At 42.4% G+C, this 27,124-nt stretch overlaps 1 protein-coding gene across 2 annotated transcripts in view; it reads right to left on the bottom strand.

The window, feature by feature from the left end:
* Nucleotides 1-27,124, bottom strand: part of cdh23 (cadherin-related 23) — a 405,629-nt gene that overhangs the window by 213,737 nt on the left and 164,768 nt on the right. For both annotated transcript variants that reach the window (XM_070542163.1, XM_015943881.3), the window contains exons 7-8: nt 4,187-4,381; nt 3,978-4,106 (exon numbers count right to left, since the gene is read on the bottom strand). In XM_070542163.1, coding sequence (XP_070398264.1) covers nt 3,978-4,106; nt 4,187-4,381 — 324 coding nt within the window. The remainder of the gene's footprint in view (nt 1-3,977; nt 4,107-4,186; nt 4,382-27,124) is intronic.

The raw sequence follows: 27,124 nt of genomic DNA, 5'->3' as shown, positions 1-27,124 counted from the left end.
TCAAAGGAAATCATAATGGTATCGAATGTTTATTAATTACTATTTAAAAAATGAAAGTGATGGGGAATTTTTTTAACCCTGTCTGTTTAGCTTGACGTCTGATATATATATATATATATATATATATATATATATATATAGCCATGCCCTGATGTGGGGGCTGGGGGGTGCGTCGACATGGTCGGGACATAGAAGGGGGTGCGCGGCTAAATAAGTTTGGGAAGCACTGCACTAGTGTATTTAGCAACAGAACACCACTGGTGTGAGAGGTTCTCCACTCAATGACATCAGAGAATATCAACTTTAGGACAAACTAACATCCCAAAAAGAAAACCACCATTGGAAGTCACAAATAACAAAAGACGTTTGGAGCTAGATTAGACTGGTTAGTGGTATCTCATTTCTTCTGTCAATGTTGTTGGCTTAGGGATGATAGCCGACAGGAAGGGTAAGACTTCTGTGACCGTGTTTGTGTTTAAAAGCTAGCTTGTTTTGCACATTTTCGAGTGCAACTTTAGTTCAGAAAAACAGATGACTTTTCTATTTTAAGTTAATGCAACACATTTCTGTGCAGTAGTGGGATTCCTCTCTTTTTATTGGTAGAGTTCACCACAGCCTGCCTTCTGGAGCAGCCACACCCATTCAGGCAACACTAATAAAAAAATAACTGTTTGCACCCGAGCGTTAGCGTGTCTAAAAGTTATGCTATTTAGTTGGTTTTCAGACCCCTTTTCAAACCAACTCTTCTGAGGAGACTTGCAACAAATCTTAGTGTTTTTGGAGACTTTAGGAAGCGGACGTGAAAGCGTGCATCATTCTTACTTTTCCCAATGGGCAGTGTGAGGCCTCATTGGCCCCGTTGCCATTCCAAAACGCTCACAGGTAGCCCAGTCCTTGAGCAGTTACCCCCCACCCAGAAAAAAAATTACAGTTGCACAGTTCATTTTTGCCCATTAGAGATTTGACCTCAGGTACAACACTAAAATTTTAAGACCCATGTAGGATTAATATACTTATTGGGGGCCTGGGTGTATTAGAATTAGGACTTTTTTGTTTTATTTGTTAAAATCAAAAAATCCATCTACTGATTTGAAGAGTATGAAATGATTATAAAACTGCTGATTGTAATTAGGAACAACTTCCTGGATTTTTAATTCCACAGATTTTTAATTCAGCAGTTCATCAAGCTGTGCAGAAGCCTGTTAATCACCTGCAGATTAAAATCAGGTGTGTTGAAGGAGAGAAACCCCTAAAACGTGCTGGATAGCGGCTCTCTAGAGCCCCCTTCAGACAGGCCATGAAAAATGGAAATGTTCAGGACTCTGTCCGTAAGACCTTTGTGTCCGAATGCAAACACCCGGATAACGTTTTCCATAATTTAACCGGACGACGCCCCTAGTAACAGGTCCGGACTTGTTACGGACAAGGTGGCTGCTTCAGACTGGTGAGGTAGAGTTCCGGACAGGGAGGAGGGGGATGAGGAGGGGACCGGGGGACGCTGTGCGCACCTAGATAGCTCGCTCCTGTAGCATGCGGCTCGCCTCCTACTGTACCGTCTAGACGCGCGACGGAGCGCTTCACACCGCTTCACACCGCTTCCGTGATTCCTTTAACCATTGAGCTTCATCATCCAGGTCTCTTATGTGTCTTCGTGTGCGCAGAATTATGCTCAACATAAGTCTGATCCTCCCCCCAGACATCTGGAACTTTTCCCTGCTGTGTGAAGGCAGTCAAAAGGACAAGTTCCGGTACAAAAGTGGTGAGTCTGGAAACACAGTTCTGGTTAAAAACCGGACTGAATTGTCCACACATATTCCAGAATGTCTATCTGAAAAGGGTTCAAGACCGGAGATTTCTACCCCTGATTTAAAGCCTGTTGGAGAAGAAAAACCCTTAAAAGGTTCAAACCGGGTAATGAAATACTAAAAAGAGAAGATGAGTGGGGGGGAGGGTTCTGTGGGGGGACTGGTTTTAATCCTGTTAAACAGTCAAAAGGAGTCAGCAACATATTCCAGACATTAGATGAGCAGGTGCCATGACCTTCTCTTATATAGTCCCTGTAACAGGATTACACACTGCCCCCTTCTGTTAGAGGCAGGAGCTCTTTAAGGCAGTATCATGGCGGATTAACATCCAGCTGCTGAAAAATCTGGAATCCACTCAAAAATGTCTCCATCCCTAGTAACCATCCCATCAGTTTATTTCTACATCGCTTTTTCTATACCAGCTTTTTAAAACGTTCCTAGACCTTCGCACTTACCCCAGCTCTTCTTCCTCCCACTCCTGTTGTGACCTTCCTGGTGACAGTTGATGAATCAGAGAGTCAGGGAGACTCCGTCATGCCCCGTTAATATGCATGCAAATGTAGCACTTGACATTTCTACTACAGCGCGATTGAGCTGGGGACGACGGATAAGCAAGTGGCTGTGTGAGCCGAGCTGGATTGAGCGAGCGACTGAAGGAGAGACAGAATGAAATGGAGTGATAGAAAGAGTACGAAATAGAAATAGGGCCAGACAGTATTTTGCCCCAGTGTATAATTCCTCCTCAGCAAGTGGAAACATCGATAGCTGGACCATTAGCCACCTGAGTACTGAGTTAAGGGGCTGAGACGAAGGAGTGAGAATAAAAGTGAACATGGAAACAGACACTGCATTCGATGGTCATTACAACTACCCACAATAACGACTGAGGTGAGGTCATTGTGAGGCCTCACTGCTTAGCTATTCATGCAGTTCACAGGTTTCCCAAGTGAGCTTTGCTGGAAGCCTAACTTCCTCCAGACGAGTGTAAATTTCCACCTGTAATTACAGTTTGCCACATCTGCAGCACTGAATGTAGGTACCAAGGCTTCGAGTTCTTTGTGTAAACCTGAAAAGGAAATATCTAAATCTGGTTTAACCAGTCTTCTCTCATTACACCAAAGCCTAGCATCACTTGGAGGAGTGAACATCCCCCATCATCTTACATGACACCAAATTTTAACTCAATATTTGTAAATCTCTTTTGGTTTTTAAGTCATGTAGTTGTGGTATCAGCTGATATTTATTCACTGATTCAACACAATTCAACCAGTGGTTTATAAAACCCACAACCAATGGACAGAAAAACACAAAAACAGACCAAGTCAACAAAACCTCCTCTCCATGAATTTAGATAATAATCATAGAAAAGTGTATGCTGGTGAACTCAGTCATTCAAGTCATGGTAATCCAAAGAGTTCAAATGAAGGCAGCTGGACTTCTTTGGTTTCTTGAAGATGTTTTGTTTCTCATCTGAGGAGCTTTGTCAGTTCTGACTGGAATATGGGAGAGTCAAGCTTAAAAGCTGTAGCTGTCTGTTGTTATTTAACGAGCCGAAACTACTCTGGGTACCCCATCTCTCCATCCCGGGGTACCCAGAGCAGTTTCAGCTCATTAAATAACAATAGACAGCTTTTAAGCTTGACTCTCCCATATTCCAGTCAGAACTGACAAAGCTCCTCGGATGAGAAGCGAAACATCTTCAAGAAACCAAATAAGTCCAGTTGCCTTCATTTGAACCCTTTGGAATAGAAAAGTGTAGCCAAGAAATCTAGACAGTAAAAAAAAAAAAAAAAAAACTAAGATGGCGTTGGCTCGTTTGAAAAGGCCTTGGCATCAACTTTGGAATATTTAGTTAAGAGCAGATGGAGATACTTAAGTTTATTCAGAAAAAGGATGGATTTGCGTTTTCTTTGACGGAGTATGGTGGACTGCTACGATGACTGACATCTGCACCGGTGAGTTCATCAAGTTGTTTGCTGTCCAACAGCATGCGGAGAGAGTTTGAAAGACAACGGTCGAGCTCTCTCTATGGGTCATGGTCATGGCCAGACTATATTTTATATAGGATGGCTTGCCAAACAAAGAGAAGTGTGTATACTGATGGAGCTGAAGGAAACAGGACAACTTTACACAGTTTTGTTAAAATATGTTATCAGGTAAGAAGTCACCCACCAGAGGAGTGTTCTCCAGTATGTTGGTGCTGTAGGGCAAATTAGTGAAAATAGGGTCCATGTCCTGGACATCAAGGATGGCGATTGCCAAGTTGGCGAGCTGGGATAGAGGTCTTACTTTATCTTGATCCTAGAAAAAGCAAAAACACAAACTTTATTCAGAAGCCCGACTGATACGTTTATAGCATAAACAATATTCTGTGTACCGACCGTGGCATTGACAGTCAACTGGTAGGCTGTGGTTGTCTCATAGTCTAGACCTCTGGTGACAGTGACGATGCCTCGCGCTCCGTCGATAGAAAAGAAAGGAGTAGATGGCTGGAAGGAGAAGAGAACGCTGCCCCCGGTTCCCTGGTCTGGATCGGTGGCATTCACCATGAATATGGAAGTACCCACTCGGGTATCCTGAAAAATAAGTTCAACAGAATTCTGTAGTGAGAATGCGCAAGAATGAGTCAAGCGTATAACTAAATCCCATAAGAGTAAAACCTTTCAGTGGTTTAAAGGAGGAATCTTTAGAGCTGCGGAAAAGAATTTCATTAACATTTTAAAATCAAAAAGTCCTAATTAATCCTGTCAATGTGCAGACTCAATCTCTAGAGTTCCTCTACCAAATTAGCACCACAAATAACATTTGTGTTCAATACGAATGAATCAAAAACAATGGCAAAGATGACTCAACAGCCATTGATTGAGTTCTAGCCAAAGGACTGACTCAGCATCTTGCAAAAGGCTTCAGATGAGAAAGGGAGGAGGAAACACTGTTATTCTAATTATGTAGCATACTGGATAACAGAGGTCAGGATTAAACACCAGAGTACAGTCGACCCTGGTTCTCATAAGCACTCATCCTAAGTGGTGAAGTAGTAGCACATTTGTGGATAATAAGACCGCCTGTGACCATGGAAGGAATTTTTTATATTAGAGTTATTAAAACTAATTTGACATTGGCACCCAAGAAGTTCAAGTTTGTTTGGCGAGATGCCAAATGGAAAATAAAAAGATTCAATGGTACGAAGAGGTAGCTTTAGAAAAACTGACCAAAGATGGAAAGAAATTAAATGCATTACAAACCTTTATTTTTTCCTGTTATTTGGATTCTAAGGAGCTCACATTTCTTGTATTTTAAGTGTTTAATCCATTTTCCAGCTATTCTGTGGAAATGTCTGTTCTTAATGTATGCCAACAGAGACAGATGAGTATTTGAAAAACTGTGCACCTCTGAGGACCGGTGAGTTGTATTATACTTTAAAGGATCAAACGTGTGCCAAGTTTTCAGTTAATAGCTCTTTAAAATCTTCATTGTTGGTAAAAACCATAACAAACTTTAGTATTTTTCTGAAATAAACACTTGTATAAATGATAAAAGTCAATGTGTGGCACAACCCAATACAACACTGCACATGTTTACAGCAGATAAAAATAGTTCTGGCTATCTGATATATGTACAACTACACACAAAATAAACATAAACATGTACATACATTGCACAGAATTATGGGCTTGACACACGGGAGGCAACAAACGACCGCAATCAGCGAAATTCGTCGCTGTCACTTTTATTACCCGACATACGGGAGGCGATCCGCGGCAGCGTCCAGCGGCAAAGCTGTCGACGCGTTCTGTTCCATGGCGAAATCGAATCTTCCGTTGTTTTGATTGGCTGTGTCAGGTTGGAGGGAATTAAGGTTATTTAAGCGGTTCAGAGTTTAAAAAGCGGTAGATATGATGTTTCACATGGTGCTGCTAGAGTTATGGGAAATCTTACTTCTGATTTTATTATATATATATAAAAAAACAGAGAAAGGGTTCATCCCATATTACAAACCAGAGAAAGAAACGGAGAATACCATCATTTAAAGAGCAAGTAACGTCTAAATTAAATTTTTTTTGCTGATAAACTGTATAAATGAGTGTCTAATAGTGTTTTAAATGTGTGTATTCATTATTTTAGCATTTTGGTACATTTTCTTTAAAAATTAAAAATTCTGCCTAAATACCACAGCATAGCGCCACCTTCAGCTTAAAACATAGAGGTTGAGTCATTTTGAATAAATTTTAGCCAATGGCTAAAGAGAAAGATACTACGTAAACCAGTAGAGTACTACGTAGCAGCTCTGTGTCAAAGTTATAAAAGCATCGAGCGTCTCGGCCACGCCTTGTGGCGAGATGGGAGTTGGATTTGCAAGCGAGTGTAGGACGGTTAGCGGTAGTTCAGCATTAGCATATAGCATTAGCATATCCTAATCTTTACCATAGATTTTAGTGTTATAAATACTTATTTAGTGTTAACTTGGCTGTTGGATATTGTAGTTTAGTTAGTGTTTAGCTGTTAGTGTTATTAGGAAAGGAGTTTGGGTTTAGTGTTCCATATCGTGTTAGTATGGTGAGAAGGTGTAGTGTAGTGGGTTGCGGGGGCTGTGTGGGGTTGCACTCCTTTCCGCTGGACTTAGAAATTAGGCGCCAGTGATTGCGCGCTATCGGTGTCTGGAAAACAGTCAGCTCCCGCCTGGTGCTGTAGTTTGCAACCAGCATTTTACCCGTGATTCCTTCGCCAACATGATGGAGTTTGATCTGGGTTATTCTGCACGTCTCCGTTTGAAGAGGGAGGCTGTGCCCACCGTGGCTCTTCCACGATTTAAATGCAGCTCACCGACTCTGCTCCCCCACCATGGCGGGCTCCAGTCTGAGGTGAGTAAGCTAAATAAAAATTTTAACATCTTCTAAAGACAATTCCCTGCCTAAATGCAAAGTTAGAGACGTGGTTCATTTCATTTAGCTAATATCAGCCTGCACTGCCTTCGGGCTGATTTGTCAAGTTCATAAAATGTGGAACGGGATGTGAGGTTAGAATCAGCGGCGAATCGGAACATATCTCGAAGCCCTGGCCGACGAAATGGTCCACATGACTATTACTGTCAGGCTCGGAGAAAATTCGGGTTGTTTTTGTGTCAGTCGGTAATTCTGCTAACAGTGGCTCTAACTAAAGCAGCACTAGCTGACAGACAGCATTACAGCGTGAAATCCAGCTTTGCACCAAAGCGTGACCCGGTTCTGTAAGGAATTCTGTTCAGGAGGTCACATTTCAGGCTCTCCACATCATATGTGACTGACATTTACGTTATAATAAATGTTATAAAGCGCCTATATAGGACAGTTTCTTTTGTATATTATCTGACTTTATAAACTCCAACAACAATGTGCTTCTATTATTTTTTTCAGGCTAAATCTACCCAAGACACTGGCTGTCAGTGACTGATTTAGTTGTCTGCAAGAATGCACTTGTCCAGGCTGATGTGAAGCCTTACCGGCGTAGCAAAGGTGAATTATCTTTAATAATCGTCTATGTAAACTTTTTATCACCTTCTAGTTTTTATTTGTTTTACAGATTATTGTTACACGTGATTTTATGCTCTTTTAAACATTTATAAATGTGCTGCTTCTTTGTTTTTTACATAGTCACCCAGTTTAGAGCTCACAGCCTCAGTGTGTCTTGTGACACGGGGATCATGATGGAAATTCATCTTCCAGAAAGGCCCAGAGCAGCGTCCACACCCCTGAAAAGACCAAGATGTGAGGTGTCTGCTGTTGATTCCAGCTTCCACCTCAGTGACAGTGCAAGCTCAGTGAACTGTTCAAGGTAAAAAATTAAAACATTTCAGAATTTTCAAGATATTAACAATTAAATAAACGTATGTGATTACATGATGACATCATGAAGGAGGCTACTGATTCTGGCCCTGTGACACTTGGTGATGACGTGTGAGCTGATTCAACTGGTAAATAACTTTTACATTAAATATTTTGTTTTTGCTATCAAACGTAAATTAACTAATAACCTGCATTATTGCAGGACACTCAGCAAAATATGGACTCTACACCATGAGGCAGGCACACATTAATACTCTATAAGAGCACATAAGGTGAGCAACACCACATATTGTACACTGTCCTGGATTTGTTTTCTTTCTGCATCTCATTAGCCTGGCTGATCACCTGATAACTCCTGTCATCTGGTTATGACAGCATGAGGATGTCCTCACACACCTGTAACCTATCAGATCATCTGGCAGAATAGAGAGAGAAGAGACAACACCACATCTCCTGTTCCTGGAAAGCCTTCAGCCATCCTTCGATGACTGAGAACCTCCATCAGCTCTGTCTCCTGTCTGCCTACAATTATAATAAATATTGTGTTTGACAAGTTTTTTGTGCTGCCAAATATCTCATTTTGATTCCAGTTTTTATATGTTAATGGATATTTATAAATTACATTGATTATCACATTGTTGCATGTTTAACTAGCTCTATTGTGATGAATTAAACTAGCACCTCACTGTCAAAATCTCATTTTAATTTCAAGCATGTTTAAGTATTTATGGACATGAACAAAAACAGGAAATATATAAATTGAGATTTATTTAATTAATATAACAAATAAGGGGGAAAGAGTCATTGAAAGGCACATTCTTCCGGAAGCTCCTGATCCTGACCACACCACCAGAGGAGACCAGCTGCAGACACCAGAGGATCACCCATGACCAAGAGAGCAGCTGGTATCAGTAAATAAATAATGAAATCAGGGCAGTTTTAGTGGGCTGTTTGGGATTGTGTAACATAAATGAACACAATACAGAATACTTTTCTCATGGGGTGTTTTCATAACTTTCTACGCAGCAGACTAACTTGAGCCCAGGGCTCCTGGACAACTACTATTCAGCAAGTTTCAGTGCTTTTCCTGCTTTAACAGGTTAGATTAGCTGTTAAGCAGCTCAGCTATTTGTTGCTGATTAAAACCAGGTGTGTTGAAGCAGATAAATCTCTAAAACATGCTGAATACTAGCTCTCTAGGGCCGGACCGACCCGAGGGCCTAGGGCTTCAGTGCAGGGCTCTAGCCTGAATCACCCCTAGGTGAGATGGTCATCTCTGTGATGGACAGGAGGCCTAATCAGCCTGTCCCCTTCTCTCATCCGGTCACTGCTACAGATAAACGCCCCCTCCCGTTGACCCTTACTGGATGAAGCAGTGCACAAAAATAAATGAATGAATGAATATTTAATAAATGCTAACAAAAGGAGTTGAATGCTGATTGCTCAATGCCACAAAAATAAACACAGGAACAAACATCTAAGAGGCACATACTTGATGTATTTATTATGCTCGTCAAGTTGCCGGCTCATTAGAAATTTGGTATCCTTCATCCTCCAGTACAACACCGTAGCACATAAACAAATTAAAGGGCATGAAAAATGAATCAAACTCTGGGGGAAATATTTAAATATGACAGCTTTTTCTTGTTTGCGTGCACAATTCCATATATGTTTCCACGTCTGGGTGTGGTGTGGGTGTCTAGGGTATCGGCGTTGCTTTGATGTCGAGGAGGCGCATAGGTCGTTGCTAAGTGAGAGCATGTTTGTGCTGAGAAAGTCATTGATGGGATTGTATCATTTACCATTCCCTAAAGCATGCCAGGTTCTATCACTCTGAACAGAAACCTGTAAAACGGTGAGTCACTAATACCTCCCAAATGCCTTCCAGAACTAAGTGTCACACTTTTTTATGTGCACACACAGAAACGCCTGTTTTGATCTGCCGCGTTTGGAGGGACCGTAGTTATCAAAGTTATCAAAATGAGATTCAGAGTGTTGATGTAAAACCCATAAGACCACCTCTCACAGGACGTGTCAGTGTGACTCAGTGGCACTGAATTCATATCCAGCACCTTTTAGTTCTAACCCTGTTCCAGTGCACCTGATTTCAATCAACAGGCAATTAACAGGGCATCCGCGGGTCCTTAAGAAGTCTTAAAAAGTCTTAAATTTACTTTTCCAAATTTAAGGCCTTGAAAATCCTTAAAAATGACAAATAATCCTTAAATACAGTTTCCAAAGGTCTTAAATTACCAAAGACCCCAAAACTAGATTATTTTATTTCTATGACATTTTCGTGAATTTCAGCATTTTTTGTGTACGATGTTGGCGTAAGCGGAACCGTACACGTTCAGTTGGTTGTGAAAGGGAACCATTTTTAGATGAGCACGTTAGCTGGTTAAGCTAGAGGGAGCTTGCGCCATGGAGAAGTGCAAGTTTAATGGTAATTGGATGGCTAATCCCACGTTCGCGACGTAGTTAGCACCGGTTCCAGGCAATAGCTGGAAATTATAGCTTAAAATTAATTTTAAAAATAGCTTAAATTTGGATCTGGATCGAAAGGAGTCAGTTGAGGTGGTTTGGGCATCTGGTCAGGATGCCTCCAGGACGCCTCCCTGGGGAGGTGTTTCGGGCATGTCCTGCCGGCAGGAGGCCCCCGGGTCGACCCAGGACACGTTGGAGAGGTTACATCTCCAATCTGGTCCGGGAACGCCTTGGGGTCCTGCCGGAGGAGCTGGTGGAGGTGGCCGGGGAGAGGACGGTCTGGTGCTCCCTAGTTGGGATGCTGCCACCGCGACCCGGACCCGGATAAGCGGAGGAAGACGACGACAAGCTTAAATTTGGTCAAAGTGGCCTTAAAAAAGGTCTTAAAAAGTCTTAAATTTGGCTCCCTTAAACCTGCAGATACCCTGAATTAACCGGCTTCTGCAGAGCTTGATGAGCTGCTGCACAGGTGATTAAACCACTGAATCAAGTGTGTTGGAGCAGAGAAACCACTAAAACCTGCTGCATACCAGCCCCCCAGGTCCAGGGTTGAGAACCACTACTTTGGATTATATACTCCCATTGGTTCATTTCTTACTTTGCTGGACAGCCAGTCATAATATATAGGATAAAATAGAAACATACGAATCACCTCTTGCAAAAGTTTGTATATATAAGATGAACGGACCCTCGATGCCGTCACCTGCAGATTTCTGAAGAGCTGAATTGAAGCCCATTGGCTGGTTCCCACCACTGCCATCTTGGCCGCATTTTGCCTCTCGCGGAAAATACAAAAATATTTAGGAGGGAGGCTGTGAGGGGGAGGACAGAGCCACTAACCATCTGCTTGGCAGCTCATCAGAAACCTGTCAATAAAAATGACACCCCCCCCCCCCCCCCAACAATTCAAAATTTGAAGCATTAATTACAACAAAATAGATGAGTTAAAAAAAATTAGCTCCCTTAGAGTTGTAATGCTTGTAAACATTTTTTTTTTGCACCAGGCTGTAAACATGTTCATTTCTGCTTCAAAGTTGGCTTTTTAAACTTTTTTTGGCTTGGGATTCAATGGGAACTTCCTCCTTTCTGGTTCCAGGCCCTAGTGGATAACGGGGGTTCGGGTTGGTTACTTTAGTCAACCGGAGATTCCCCCTTGGTTGCAATGGAGCTCTATTGTAATTGAAGTGGAGGATTCGTGGTAAAAGCGATTTTATTTTTCTAGCTAGTTTTGGAGTTTTCTGCCATTTCATTACTGGGTTGGTCCCACCTTTCAAGTTCTCCGTCAAAGTTTGAGGTTTACAAGCCAGTGTGTACAAGCAGGGTCCGAAATTAAATTTTTTACTCACCGGCCAAGTTGGCTGGTAGATGATGAAAATCTACCGGCCAAGCATATTTTTTACCGGCCAAAATTCTAAATGATTTAGATCCACCTAAAGCATGTTATTCTATATTATGTTGATTCCAAACAGAGTGACAAAATAATTAAAACATCAATTAATAAGGAAAACAACTCTTTTGTCATTTTTACTATTTATTTATTTATTTTTAGAGGCGTTTTTATGAACTCTTTCATTGAAATCTAGTCAAACTCCTTGTTTTCTCTGTCCATGAAGTCTGGCCTCCTGCTTCTGACACCGTCTTTGTGCCAAAGCATTACAGCCTCATTTGGGTCATAGTCCTTGATCTCTGGAGAACACAGCTGCACCATGAGAATATCTGAAAGTGTGTCCTAGGGTTGTCACGGTAACCGGTGTAGCAGTAAACCCCGGTAAAAAAGTTGACAATAAATAATAACCGTCTTGTTTAAAAAAAATACATATATTATCTCGGTGGATTACCGTGGCTGCGGTGTAGGCGCGGTGACCCTTACCAGCCACCGTATCATCTGCTAGAAGTTGCCGGCGGCACATGCACACTTTGTTGTTTACGACCAAAACTTTCTTTAAGCTAAAGCTGAAATAATGGCCAAAGGAGACGGCACTTGGGACATTTATTATCCCTCAAAGAAGACAAAGTCGGAAGTATGGGCATTTTTTGGATATTTGAAGAATGCCGAGGGACAGTTGTCTGTGAAAGGCAGCAACGCTACGTGGCCGTCATAATGTAGCCATTGTCTCACGACTCCGCCATCTCCAGTTCGCCACTTTTCACAAAATCTTCTGGTTGCCACTGGTCCTGGTGGTTTTTCTTCCAGTTCGACGAGTTTTCTTTTGTAAGGCTGGCTGACTCCAGTTAAAAACCGCCACATTTCACCGCTAGTTTTAACACGAAGCTAACGGCTAACTTGATAAACTGATTGAATGGGATAGGTGGAAATGACGTTGGATGCGGCGTTCACGTTTTGCGTACGTTTGTGTAAGTTGCATGCAGGCGGGAGGAGTATCAGAAATCCGTGTTAGATGACTGATAAACATAACTAATTTGGTGCAAACATTTACTCGCCAGGTGGCAGGTAGAGCTCAAAAATTTACTCGCCAAATGGAGCAATTTACTCGCATTTGGCGAGTGGCGAGTGTTAATTTCGGACCCTGTGTACAAGTGCAGAAAAGTTGGACGAAGCAAGCAAAACACTGCAGACCAACGTAAAAAAGCATCTATTTACAGATTATTTAAATATTTGTTGTGTCTTGTGTGGCCTTGTCCACAGAATTGTGCTATTCTTTCCACGGTGGTTGGGAACTCATGCTTTAGAAGGCAACAGGCTTTATTTTGTTCAGACGATGCTTGAGAAGCTATTTTAAAACCCCTGACCTGTCATTTCAAACAATACGACACCCCATCTTCCCATTTTCACTTGGGATAATAAAGGTCAAAAAACTTAGAATCATAGTGAATTTGACGCTAAATTGGGCTGTCAGTTTGTCATAATTATTTGTCTGCATGTCAACAGTCCCCAAGTGTAGAGAGCAGTGCAGCATCTCAAGATGAAGCTCATCGTAGATCAAAACGGGATCACGCAGACAGCGTTCCATCTGACTTTAGTGACTTCCATCTGAGTTGCCATCCAGCCATTGATTGGACTTGTGTGAAATTATTGTGGGTGATCAGGCGCAAAATACAAGGCACTGAATCCTGTTGTTTTTATTAACCTACGAGAGAACCCGGTTCCACATCCATAAATAAGGTGCACAATAAACACCGAGCAAAGATTGGCAAGACCAGTGGCTGCTGAGCTGCACACCACTCCAAGCAAGTTGTGAAGCGCCGTATGTGTCACCATCTATTCCGTCACAATTGCAAAAGCCAATTGGTTAGTCATGGCTCATATTCCTGCATATATGTCTTGACAGCGCTTTGTAGGTTTTGAATAAATGGGGGCCATTTCCACAGGGGAGAAGAATCTTAAGTGGAGAGACAGTTCAAGAGGGATGAAGAGCGTTCCCTGCTGTGTCTTATCTGAAGTGCACTGCAAGAATCGCCCTCCTCTCCCTCTGAGAGCTACTGTTAATGGAAAACGAAAAGGAGACTCATGCTGTTGAGAGATATAGAGCAACAGAGAGAAACGGAGGATTAAAACGGGCCTTTTCAGTGTTTCATCTAAACACCCAGATGCCTTCTTTTAATCAAATAATTACTGAGGATTAAAATTATCTTTCAAATAAGCAAATAAATCATTTAGAAAATACAAAACTATTAGAAATTTTCATCATCCGTCGATTCTCTTACTTCTGTGAGGTTGTGGAGGCAACAGGTTCGAGGGGGAACTGTATTCCAGTCCCTGGATTCTCCTGGAGGGTTCTGGGGTGTTTTAAGGGGGGGTTTGGTCCTTAGTAAGTTCTGGACTTGTCTTGGGTTGTGTAGTAACTGTTAATTTCTTCCGGTTAATTCTGAAGGCAGCGCTTCTTTTTGCTCTGATTATCTGGGCCTGTTGCTTTGGCCATTTAAGCTTTTTTGTTTTCTCCTTTTGCTACTAGATGAATTCTGGCATTCTCACTCCAGGATTAAATTTTACCAACTTTCATAGGCCCCCTGGAGAGCACCGTTCACCCTCTCCCTTTTTGAGCTCTGGTGGACGAGTTTGAGGGGGTAAACGTGGGGTGCTTCTACACCCGTTACTGAGTCCAGGGGGATCTCGAGAATCCCCTCTACATCAGATCCTGTAGCTTTTTTTGGACTCACGAGGGGCCCCGGGTGGGACTCTCTCTTTTTGTGAGAAGAAATTCAACTCTTTGATGAAGCTGTTTGTAAACCAAATTGCGTAACAGAGTGTGTCCATTTTAGTTCTGTTTCCAGAGTTTTGAGGCCACTCGTGCATTCACAATGATTGTGAGAGTTAGGGTTACTGAAACATTAGCAGCTACACATTTCACATTATTGGTTTTCATTAGCCCATTCTCAAGTGACAATGGTAAATGATAAATGGCCTGTATTCGTATAGCACCTTCTTAGGGTTCTACAACCTCCCCAAGGTGCTTTACAACACAATCAGTCATTCACTCATTCACACACAATTTCACACCCTGGTGGGGATGAGCTACGATGTAGCCACAGCTGCCCTGGGACGCAATGACAGAGGCGAGGCTGCCAAACACAGGCGCCACCGACCACCACCAGCAGGCAAGGTGGGTTAAGCGTCTTGCCCAGGGACATAACAGCAGCATTCTCTGGTCAGAGCTGGGATCAAACCCGCAACCTTCTGATTACTCTACCTCCTGAGCCACTGCTGTCCGCTGTACAATATCAACTAACATTTAACAGCTGTTTTAAAAGACCTTACCCTTACAATGATGAACTAAACTTTGGTAAAAGAACTCAAAGACACAGGAAAAAGACACATTTGTGAATCTAAAGTCAAGAAACAACCACCGTGGGGTACCACCTTCAGTTCCAGAGCATGATATCAAAAAATATCAGAGAAAGGAAGATTTTTTTGCCTATTGAGGCAGTTGTCAGAACAACATTGGTTTATGGTTAAGAGCTCTTAACTTTCATAGTTTGCTAAAGCAACAGATCTTATTTCTGATCACTATTTCTGGTAAACCTAAAGTGACAATGTGTATTTTTTTTTTACCATTAATCTCTGGAAATATCCCCAAAAAATGTTGAAAACAGGGGCGTGCCTAAGATTTTTGGTGGGGGGTGGGTGGCACGATACCGACACAAATTTGAACAAGGGTGGCACAAGTAAATGGCCCATAACCCTGAAAGAAATTTTTTTTTAAACAAAACTACAAGCATTAATTACAATCTATTGGGCTACTATAAACTAAAATAAAAGCACAATACCAATGTGCAGTGCAGATTTACTCATAATTATGTATGAATTTTTATAAATTTTTCAAGTTTATTTATTAAAAATGGGATATTCTCTGACATTGTAAAGTCAGGATTTTTCAGAAAAGAAACTTAAGTTCAGGGCTGTCAGAAGCATAAAAAATTAGGGATGGTGCACTTTAGATGAAGTAAATTTCCAGCATTCTAGTGCATTTAAACTTTTTGTTCAATTGTAATTATTTTAATATTTTTCAGCTAACAACTGAAATAAGTGAGCTTTAAAACCTAAAAATATCAATGAAATAATTTTTAAAAATCAAGAGAAATGAAATGTCTGGCCTGGTTTGTTATTCTGTTTGAACCCAATGGTCTCATTATCTGAATTAGAGAAATGTGTTGAAGCATTCTGTTTAATGCAGACAATACTAAAGCATTAAAAAGTAATAAACTTCTAATAAAAAGGTTGAACGTTTGTTTTTGTTGCTGATAATAATATTAATAATAAAACACTTGTGAATATTGTCAGTGTCACCGGTACTGGTATTATTTGTTGCCATGGTTAGTATTCAATGTTATACTCAATATAACTACACCAGATTGGTTAATCTTGAAATATGTTAATTTAACTAATATTAGGTCAGAACAGGTAAATTGTAATTTTTATCCTTATTATATGAAAATGTTATGTGTAAACGGGGTGGAAAGTCTTCTTCCCCATCCCTTTCAAGCATTATATTAATGCCCTTTGTTTAAAATGTGCATCTATTTTGGAGGAGGTTGCTAAATGCCTGGAAAGAAAGAAAATAAAAATAAAGAAAAATCAGAAGGAAGCTGTGCACAGGATGAGGATCTTTTTTACTTCTATTATCCCCTCGTGTCCTTTATTTGTTAATATTCATCTGTTCTCTCATCCAGAGCTCTCACTGTCCTGTAATCTCCTCCGTGTCCCTGAAGAGCAGAGACTGATCAGAGATCAGATCTCTGCTGCCGCTCAGCTCAGCTCTCAACGAGCCCAGAAACTAAACCCAAACCTGGAATAACCCAAACCCATCTCCAGACATCACATACACTTGTTTTCGGTTTCTTTTGTGCGCGCCGCTGTGTCTGATCTGAGACACGACCATTGGGCCAGCTACACACAGGTCCATCGCTCTCTTTCTCTCAGCCAGATTCAGTCCTGCCAAATAACGTAATTATTGTAAATTTATCAGGAAAAAACCAGAAGGTTTAATGATTTATTTAACAAATTTTCTCAGGAAAATAAGCGCATCTCTCACTCATTGTGTCAGGCTTGAGAACTCTGCATCTGGGAGGCGTTCAGGACTCAGTTTTTGGACGGTTGAGAACTCACATCCGCGTGACAACAAATGTGCACGTGCAGAAATGCTGAGGAGGTTCGGAGAGTGTGAGTTTTTGACCTGTTGCTCGGATTTTTTCCCCCCAGATTGTTGGTGACACTGCAGCTGGGTTGAACATAACTGACTGACTCATTATCCCACCATAAAACTCCACAATATTCAACAACATAAATGCGGTCAGCCTGGCAGACACTGACATTGAAGTATTCACCTGCAACCAAATGATTTATGCTAGCTCCACCCAGTGCTGGTAACATTATTGTCAGCAAAGCTTATTTAAGCTTATTTTACTTACTGGGATATTTATTGTCCTAGTTGTAGACGGTAAATGTTGTTCCGTTTAAGCTTAATATATTACCTTTACTTCTGACCAATCAGAGTTGATATTCTATATAAATATAGAATATCACATCTTATTGGTCTTTGGATGTTTAATCAGAAGATTCTAGGATTCTTTGCCTTTTCCAGGGATCAACACACTTCATCTCAATTCAGGCAAAGTCAGGTTTATAAAAGATAAGAAATTTATTTCTAAACAAATAAAAACATGACAAGTTAACCAAGGCTACTGTGATGGATGAATCTAAGGGGATGGGATGTGATGTGTGGTGATTTAATGGTGTGTGTTTACCAGAACCTTGTATCTAGAAGAACTGAGTTCTGAGCGAAAGGAATTTGGTTTGCATTAAACTATGAAGTTGGTTCTTATCAAAACCACATCAGACGCAATCTGTGTGTACTGTATACCTCACCCTTTCTTTGGAGACCCTCTTTGCGGATCAGGAGGTCAGGGAGGTCGGATGACCGCTGGGCACCGAGGTTTGGTAGATTAACCGCAGCACCGACGCTCCAGTCCAGAGATGTTTTCGCGTCACAACAGATAGATGAAATTGTCTGTGTCTAGAAGGACTTAGGGAGTCGGAACTGTATCAGCGTTGTTCTGCAGGAACCGTTTGCTGTGTCAGCGTCAGCGTGTAGCAGGGTTTTTGACAGCTTGTCAAAAATGCTCTGGGTTAAAGAGGGTTCACTCCGGTTGGCCTGTCCGTAGCTTTCTCTAGAACTGACTCACCGTCAAGTGAGCTCTGTTCTAATATTCTCATATTATGATTTCTTGGCCAACCGGGACGTGCCATGTAAAGGGGTGTTAACAACAAACCTCAGAACATCACGCCTTCTTTCAGATACAGGATGCTCTGATTTGTGGCTAAGAGAATATCTATGTGTCATGACGTTTAACTTAACTTTAATTTATCTCTAATGAACCTTGCGTCTGAGTGTAGATAATGATTCACTTGTCATATCAAACATTACTGATCACCATGTATATAAATCTTTCAACTTAATAATAAAATTCATTTCAAACTTCAGTAATTCAAGCACAGATTAATCAAGACATTATTATTATTCATCAACCATTGTTGTTCATTTCATTTCACGATTGATTAAGTCATATGAGCTGAAAATAGTGGCTTTATTCAGAGAGTGAGCAATCCTGCGGTGATATCAAAAGAAGGCTTTGTTTGGGAACACAGCCTGACATCTTGTTCCTCCTGAAATGTCAACAGGGCTGCAGTATCCTTCTGGGTTTGTTGGAAGCTAGGATGTAAAATCCACTTTAGAGAATGGACTTTATGTCAGATGACCGGTGGCATGTAGGACAATCTGTAGGTGAAACTGACCATCGCTGGACGTCACATATTCTTTTGCACAAAACCAACTTCTAATCTCCAGTCTTCCACCTGACTCTCCTTCCTGGGCCTACGTGGCTCAAGACCGGCACTTGTAGCTGTGCTACATTCACTCCGACATTTGAGCTTCAGTGTGAATATGTCCTTTTATCTTATATAATGATATTCAATAGTTTTGTTATATTCCGATCAGGGTTTTTTGCTCCCGATCTGATTCACAGTCATTTTATTTAGAGTTTCTGTCGATAATGAGTCCCGATATGATAGTTTTCAGAAAAACATTAAATAAGAAGAACAAAAGAAAAAACTTTTAGCAAAGCATTAAAATAAGAAAAGAAGGGGGAAAAAATCAGGAAAGCATTAGACTAAGAAGAAAACATCAAAATTGTCATATAAGTTTCACATTCATTTATTTAGGGAGTACATCAATAAAATACTTGTTTATATTGTGAATATACTTAAAAGTAGCAGCGTTGCTCTTATTTCAAGTTAACTCCCTCAAACAAGCAAGCCTTCGGTAGGCAGGGTAACTTTTCTCTGCATAACACCTGTAGGTCCAGCACGCAGCTCCGGCGCTGCAGAACTAGAAACCCTGATGTTTTGCGGTCTGTTGGCAATTTCTCTTTGTTCATTAGCGTAACTTTCTCTGACGGCTGGCTCCACGTTTTTGTCTGACTTCACTGTGACTGTTAGAGCTAAACTGGGAATTAATGGAGATCGGTGATTTGCTTTGATGCCCAAAGGGAAAAGCCGACAGCGAAAGCTTGTTTGAAGGCGGCGAATCATGGAGCCGTTTCCTTTCCAGCATACTGAATGCCCACTATGCACACATGTGTCTGTAGCTCTGCCTTTGCCGTCCAGTTTAAAATACACCAAGCTGCAGATATTTTAGATCTCCTGAGGAAACACATTAGCTCTGTGTTAGCAGGCTCGCTAACAGCGGCACTTGGTGTCTGAGTCCTTGCCTGCTGTAAATTGTTTGACATTACTGTGTTTTCATACAAGAAAAAAATATTATTGATGCAGAGGGACTTATTGAAATAAAAACTAAGCCATTTTCTATCAATTAGAAAATATCTATATCAAGATTAATTAAAAAAGTCACGTTTGTTGTTTTAAGAGGTTAAATCCGATTTATTTATCCTGATTCCGATCCTTTCAAAAACACACAATGGTACCGATTTCCAATCACGTGATCGGATTGGAGCATCCCTAGTTTACTGTTGAGAGGAGACATGGGGCATACTCGCTGATAACATGATTCGAGCCTGAGCGAAGCTCCTCTCTGTGTGGTAACCTCTGACCTCCAGCCCTACTGACCCCCCCCCCCCCCTCCCTCCTGCACTCAGTTCTGTGGAAAGTTGAGATAGCCCAGTGGCTTGGCTTACGACATTTATCTCCCAAAGTCAGAGACTCTCTTGGTCAGCTTGCTTCTCATACCAAACCTTCCGTCAGGAATCTTGGCGTGACCTTTGACCCAGCTCTCACCCTGGATTCTCATGTCAGTTCTCTTGTTCGCTCTTCCTTCCTCCATCTCAGGAACATTGCTAAGCTGAGTCCCGCTCTGAACTTGAGACAGTTCTCCACACCTTCATCTCCTCACATTTAGACTACTGTAACTCTCTTTTCACGTGTCTGAGCAGAACCTCCCTGACCCTATAGGTTTCAGAACGCCTGTGCTCGGCTTCTGACCAAGTCCTCCAAACACACCCACATCACCCCGCTTCTCCTGCAGCTTCACTGGCTGCTAGTCAACTTCAGGGTTCATTTCAAGATTCAATTAAAATAAAGTTTATTTATATAGCGCCAAATCACGACAAGAGTCGTCTCAAGGCACATCACATAATAAACATTACAATACAGGTCAGTTCATCAAGCCAATCAGAAAATAGTTTCCTATATAAGGAACCCAGCAAATTACAGCAATCCTCATACTAAGCAAGCATGCAGCGACAGTGGAGAGGAAAACTCCCTTTTAACTGGAAGAAACCTCCAGAGGATCCTGGCTCAGTATAAGCAGCCATCCTCCACAACTCATTGGGGATGGAGAAGACAGAGCAGACACATGGACACATGTAAATATGATCCTGTTCTGGTCGATAGGGCCTTACATGGACAAGCACCATCTTACATTGGTGATCTTCTTAGTCCCTACACCCCCAGCAGGTCCCTGAGGTCCAGTGATCAAAGTCTACAGGTTGTGCAGCACCAGGCTAAAGGTCAAAGGTGACAGATCATTTGCTGCTGTGGCCCCCAGACTCTGGAACTCTCTCCCCCTGAGCCTGAGATCAGTGGACTCAGTGGTCTCCTTTAAAAAGCAGCTGAAAATTCATCAAGGTGGTTTTGGTGTGACCTTCATCACCCTCTCCTTGTTCTACTCTCTCTACCTATTCCCCGTCCCTCAGAATCCACTGATTTCCCTCTTTCCTATTCACTCTCTCTTTCTTAACATTTTTTAATCACAATTGTCTATTTTTGCTCATAAAAATATATATTTTTAATAATTTTCTAAATTATTTTTTATATTTTTACATTTTTTGTTTTTGTGAAGCGCCTCGTGATTTTTATCTTGAGAGGCGCTATATAAATTATACTTTCTTCTTCTTCCTATAGCTTTTAAAACTTGTGTTTTTATTGTTAACATGTCATAGATGTTTTACTGCCTGAGTTTTAAGGTTGGTTTATGCTTGACGCGTCCGCGAGGTCCGCACGGCTCCGCGCGGAAAAGTTGCGTCATTTTAACAACCACGCCCCTCCACCGCGTCTCCGCACGGCCCAAGATTTCCGCAACGCGCACCTCGGAAAATTTCTAACCACGCGAACGGTTGGACGCGGAAAAACATGGCGGACCGGCACGGCAGAGGTTCGTAAATACAGACATTTGTATGATTCAGCTCTCAGAGATCACCGTGATCAACATGTTGTCAATAATTCTTGGAGAGAAATAGCTCGCACTGTCGGAAAAGACGAGAACGCTGTTAAAAATGCTGAAATGCCATGTTGTAAACAGTGATTTCTACTTCTACTATGGTGTAGTGTTGGGTGCATGCTGTAGAGCTCCATGCTGCCCCCTACAGTTTGGGAGAATAATGGCTCACCGCAGAGACGAGCCGCACAAACCATAAACGCTGCGAGTTGTGAAGCGCGTTCCAGCCGCGAGCCGCATCACCGCGCGGAAAGTGAATGCGTCAAGCATAAACCAAGCTTTAGGGTGGCATCAGGGGTGGCCAGCGTTTTGCAGGGGGGGGCATGTGCTTAGGCTGCTGCCTCTGCGACCTGACTCCAGATAAGCGGAAGATGGATGGATGGATGCTCTGTCAGCAGATTATTTTTGACTCCTGTGATCAAGGAGGGCTCATACAAAAACCTCAAAATAACAAGGCTCTGGGACCTTTAGGGACCGTAGAAGCTGGAGTGCAGTGAGCGTCTTATTTTTCTCACACAAGTCATATCACAGAATCTATTATACTGAGTTCAGCAGAATCCTTGTAATTAAATGCCAACATTGTTCTCTAGTAGACATAGACTGAATAGTCACCAAGGTGGGATCTGAAATATGTTTCGTTTCATTTTGTAAATAAAGCCAAATTCATTCAGCCTGCAGAGCAGGCACTTATTTCCAGGTGTGCAGGCTAAAAAAGCCAAAACTTTGACCTTTTTGGAAGGTAAAATCTGTATTTTGCAGTAGAGATGTAAATAAGATGCTGTTAAACTGTAGAGTACATAAAACTTTGTTTGGAAGATCGACAGCTAAAAAGAAACCTTCTGTTGGCAGCATGTCATTTTTGTTGATGACAATATAAACCCTGTACCTTGCACTTTTACCCACCTCTTAAAACAATGTAGATTTGTGCTCATTAGTTGAAGAAGATGCGTATACTCTTTGAACTGCATGAAGGATAAACACTCCATAACAGCTGTTTAGTATTCCAAGTGTTTTGCTACAAGTTAAAGTCACCGTGTTGCTTCAAAATGACCGTGAGCAGTTTGGCTAGTTCAAATAAACACAAGTATGCTTCTGCGTTTTAATGTTTAATATAGGTTTAGCTTATCTTATTGTATTTGTAACATCAGAGACACTGCATTGATTTTGCATGCTGAAAATCTTACGTATCCAACCTCAGATTCTAGCCAAATGGTCCACAGCTCACTGTTGATAAGCAAGAGCTGATGTTCTGCAAAATGCTGTAATGCTTTATTGATTCCCTCAAGTAAGTTTGCAAGCTTGTTTTTACCAGTAAAGGAAAACGTTGTTGGGCGGTTTAGGCACCGTAATGAGCAGAATCATGTTGTCTCAAGTCATGAGTGAATCATACCATTACCAGAAGCAATGCTTTAGTAAAAATGGTCTCCAGGCCTGTTCGTGATGAGATTTAGATTTTTTTTATGTGACTTAAATATTTATCCTCCAAGACTGAAATGGTTGTTCCTTCTGAGGTAAGAGAGACTCAGTGCATCTAGTCAAGGAGTTCAAATATGTTGGTGCATTCCTGTATAAGCTTTGGGGACAACACGTTCTCACTCCCAGCGCGTCAAAAACAAACGCTTGGTCAGCCACCCTCCACGTCAGACCCCTGACGCCAAAAGTGCCCTTTTTCGTTACTTATGTGCGAAAAGGGGTTTTTCCCTTATTTGACTGCAGATCCCAACGCAGCGTAAAACTGAAGCGATGGGATGTCCGCAGCCAGGGCACCAAACAAGCTCATTGTACCTCACCTTAACCTTATCCTCTTATTTAACCTTGTCTTCTTATTTAACCTTCCCCTCACCCCTATCCTAACCTCAACCATCTTGCCAGCGAACACGTTGGTGATGTGTCGATCGCTCTAAAAGCCGGCTCTGTGAAGTGAACGGCGGGAGCCGCCTCGTGATTGGTCAGGTTTGGACCGAGGCAACGCGAGGGGGAGGTTTCAATTACCACGGTGGAGGTTAGAAGTAGAGGGTATGTGTGACCTCCCCCTCGCCAGATGGTATGTTCTAACGTTCCCCTTGGGCGGCAAATACGAAAATTCACAGTCAGACTCTGACTGTCAGAGTCAGAATGCAGGGGAAACAAACGCTTGATCACAGTGAGAGTAACGTTTTAGGTAGCAAGAGGGTTAAGGTTAGGATGAGGGAGAGGGGAAGGTTATAAATAGTGAAATGTTAAGGTTTAGGTGCGGTTAAACGAGCTGGTTCGGTGCCGCATCAGCGGATATCTAATCACGTCAGTTTTACGCTGCATTGGGATCTGCAGTTACAAGAGGGAAAAAACCCTTTTCGCACATAAGTAACGAAAAAGGGCACTTTTGGCGTCTGGGGTCTGACGTGGAGGGTGGCTGACCAAGCGTTTGTTTCCGACGCTTAGGGTGTGAGAATGTGTTGTTGGGGAAGATGGTGAGGAGCTCAGTCATCCAGCAGGAGGTCAGACTTCCGCTGTTGATCCACGGGCAGTAGGGGACAATGTCGCCCTCTAAACAGCAGAAGTAATGCCGTCAACACAGGCAGAGCTCTGATGGTGGTGACTATGTGATGTCAAAACTGTCAGCAAACAAGGTCCATCCATACATCCATTTTCAGCCGCTTATCCGGGGTCGGGTCGCAGGGACAGCAGCCTAGCCGAGAGGCCCAGACTTCCCTCTCCACGGCTATTTGGGCCAGCTCCTCCTGGCCAAACATAGTCCCTCCAACATGTCCTGGGTCTTCCCCTTGGTCTCCTTCCAGTTGGACGTGCCCAGAAAACCTCACCAGGGAGGCATCCAGGAAGCATCCTGACCACATTGCTCCTCCTGAATCCAATGTTCGACAATCCGACTGACCCTCCTCTCCAGAACCCCTGAATAGACTTTACCAAGGAGGCTCAGAAATGTGATCCCTATGTACTTGGAACACACTCTGCGGTCCCCCTTTTTAAATGACCACCACCCCCAGTCTGCCAATCCAGTGGAACTGCCCCTTACGTCCACGCGATAATGCAGAGCCGCGTCAACCAACACAGCCCCACAACATCCAGAGCCTTAAGGAATTCTGGGCGGATCTCATTCACCGCCGGGGCCTTGCCACTGAGGAGCATTTGACCACCATCTCAGTGACCTTGGCCCCAGAGATTGGAGAGTTCAACCCAAAGTCCCCAGACTCTGCTTCCTCACTGCAAGAAGTGCCGGTGGGATTGAGGAGGTCTACGAAGTATTCCGCCCTCTGATCCACAACGTCCTGAGTAAAGGTCAGCAGCACACCATCACCACTGTAAACAGAGTTGGTAGCGCACTGCTTTCCCCTCCTGAGACGCCAGATGGTGGACCGAGTCATACGGTAGTCTTGCTCCATGGTCTCACTGAACAAACAAGGTAAAACTTTGCTACTCTGTGTACAAGATAAAACAGAAAAACTAATTAGAAGAGAAACAAATAGAACATAAGGGGTTTTAAAGGAGGTCAGAGTACAGCTGCTGCTACTCCACAATGAAAGGAGTCAGCTGAGGTGGTTTGGAAATCTGGTCGCCTCCCTCTGGAGGTTTCCCTGGCACCTCCCCCTCGGAGGAGACACTGGAGCAGATACAGAACTTGCTGTAAGTATTGTATTCCATTTTTGTTACAGGAACACCTTGGGATTACTTGGGAGGAGCTGGAGAAAGTTGATGGGGAGAGGGGATGTCTGGGCTTTCCAGTTGCAACTGTTAATTCGGTGACCTGACCTTGGAAAAAGGATGGATGGAAGAAGGATAAATATCTGATTCCTATCTGAAAGTCTTTATATTTCCATTAGGGGAGTGAATTGGCAAGAATCTGATTATACGAACAAGGTAAAAGGGGTTTAACAGTTCACGGGGGGGGGGGGGGGGGGGGGGGGGGGTTGAACCGTTCGGTTCGGTCCACTTGTGTAACGTTTCAGTTAATTTTTTCCGTTAAATAATGAATTTTTATTTACGTGATTTAAGTGCAGCACATAAAAGTTCCTAGGCGAGTTTCTGCACGGACGCTGTTACGAGTGACGTATGATGGCTGCACGAGCCAAATCTCCATTTAAAAAATGTGATCTGCAAATTCTGATCAACGCCTTTCAGAGCGGATTAAACCAACTGGCTGTCGCTGCTACTGGAGTCCGTAGAGACGCTGAACGGAGTGTCGCCTCACCCCTCCCTCCCTTCTCTCACGCCGTGCAGGCACGCAGCGACAAAGATAAAAACAAACATGTCTGCTGAACTTTTCCCCCGGGACAACTGATGTGAAGTTTTCATCCTAAAATGGAAAATACGGCGCGGAGGAAGCTTGTTATTTAACACGAGTTTTAAAGAAGAAACTCAGGGCGGTGTGAGGGGAGTTTTTAAGGCTCGCTGCAGAAATAAAAACACGGAGCATCAACATTCAAACACGGAGCATCAACATTCAAACACAACACATGTCTGTATGAGCGTGACACTCATAGCTGTGCAAATAACCTGTGAAATACGATTTTAGCGTACATTTACACTCCATATATATATATATATATATATATATATATATATATATATATATATATATATCCATATAACAATACAATGAAGATGATACGTCATATTGCTTTGCTAAAAGTTGGTCAATACACACAATTTTCAAAACTGAATTTAGTTGGAAAAGCGTAGCCCGACGTTTCTAAGGCACTTCTAGTGTTATTGCGAGATCTCATTGTTTCACCAGAATAACAGGGTTCCTATAGGTTTCATCAAGTTAAATTCAAGACTTTTAAGACCTTTTCAAGACCACTTATATAGAAAATTAATAAAGATTTCACAGCCCTTCTGGCAAAAATAAAATAAAGAAATCCTTGAACTTGTATTCCTTTTTTTAAAATTATATTTAGCTAAAATATTTGGTAGAGAACAGTAGCAGAGTGGTTTGTGCTTTGACAGAAAGGGCTAGGTAACGTAAAACTAATGTTTAAAACATAACGACATCAATAGGGCTGGGTACCAGTAGATACTTCTTGATAGTACTACTTTAACAATACCTGGTTTTTGATGCCGCTACCTTAATGGTACTTTTGTTGAAATCTATATATTTTTTATTTTAAGACAGTATAAGAAGCTACTTAAAGGTTTTATCTGATTGTCGTTGTCGTCTTCCTCCACTTATCCGGGTCAGGGTCGCGGGGGCAGCATCCCAACTAGGGAGCTCCAGACCGTCCTCTCCCCGGCCTTCTCCACCAGCTCCTCCGGCAGGACCCCAAGGCGTTCCCGGACCAGATTGGAGATGTAACCTCTCCAAAGTGTCCTGGGTCGACCCGGGGGCCTCCTGCCAGCAGGACATGCCCAAAACACCTCCTCAGGGAGGCGTCCAGGAGGCATCCTGACCAGATGCAGACCAAACTCACGCTCCTCTGGTAAAGGGACTGAATGGCCCTTAACAGAAAGCCACCCACCCCTTACTCCTGGAGCGTCCCCCACAGGGTGCCCCTGGGGACACGGTCATAAGCCTTCTCCAAATCCACAAAACACATGTGGATTGGTTGGGCAAACTCCCATGCCCCCTCCATCACCCTTGCAAGGGTATAGAGCTGGTCCACAGTTCCACGGCCAGGACGAAAACCACCTTGCTCCTTCTCAATCTGATTGTTTATACAGTATTATATTTATTTATATTATACTTTTTGTTCATTTTTTTCTAAGCAAAAACAAGAGCACAGCAAAAAAAGGCACATCGTTTAAATATATGTGTAAAAATAGCCTTCATTAATGCTTCCCTTCATGTCAGTAACAGCAGTAATAACGCTGCTGAACTGCATGCTGTAATCCT

Source organism: Nothobranchius furzeri, chromosome 12, assembly GCF_043380555.1.
Source record: "Nothobranchius furzeri strain GRZ-AD chromosome 12, NfurGRZ-RIMD1, whole genome shotgun sequence".
Taxonomy (NCBI): domain Eukaryota; kingdom Metazoa; phylum Chordata; class Actinopteri; order Cyprinodontiformes; family Nothobranchiidae; genus Nothobranchius; species Nothobranchius furzeri.
Note: the sequence above shows the minus strand (reverse complement) of the source record. Positions and strands in the feature narration are given on the sequence as shown.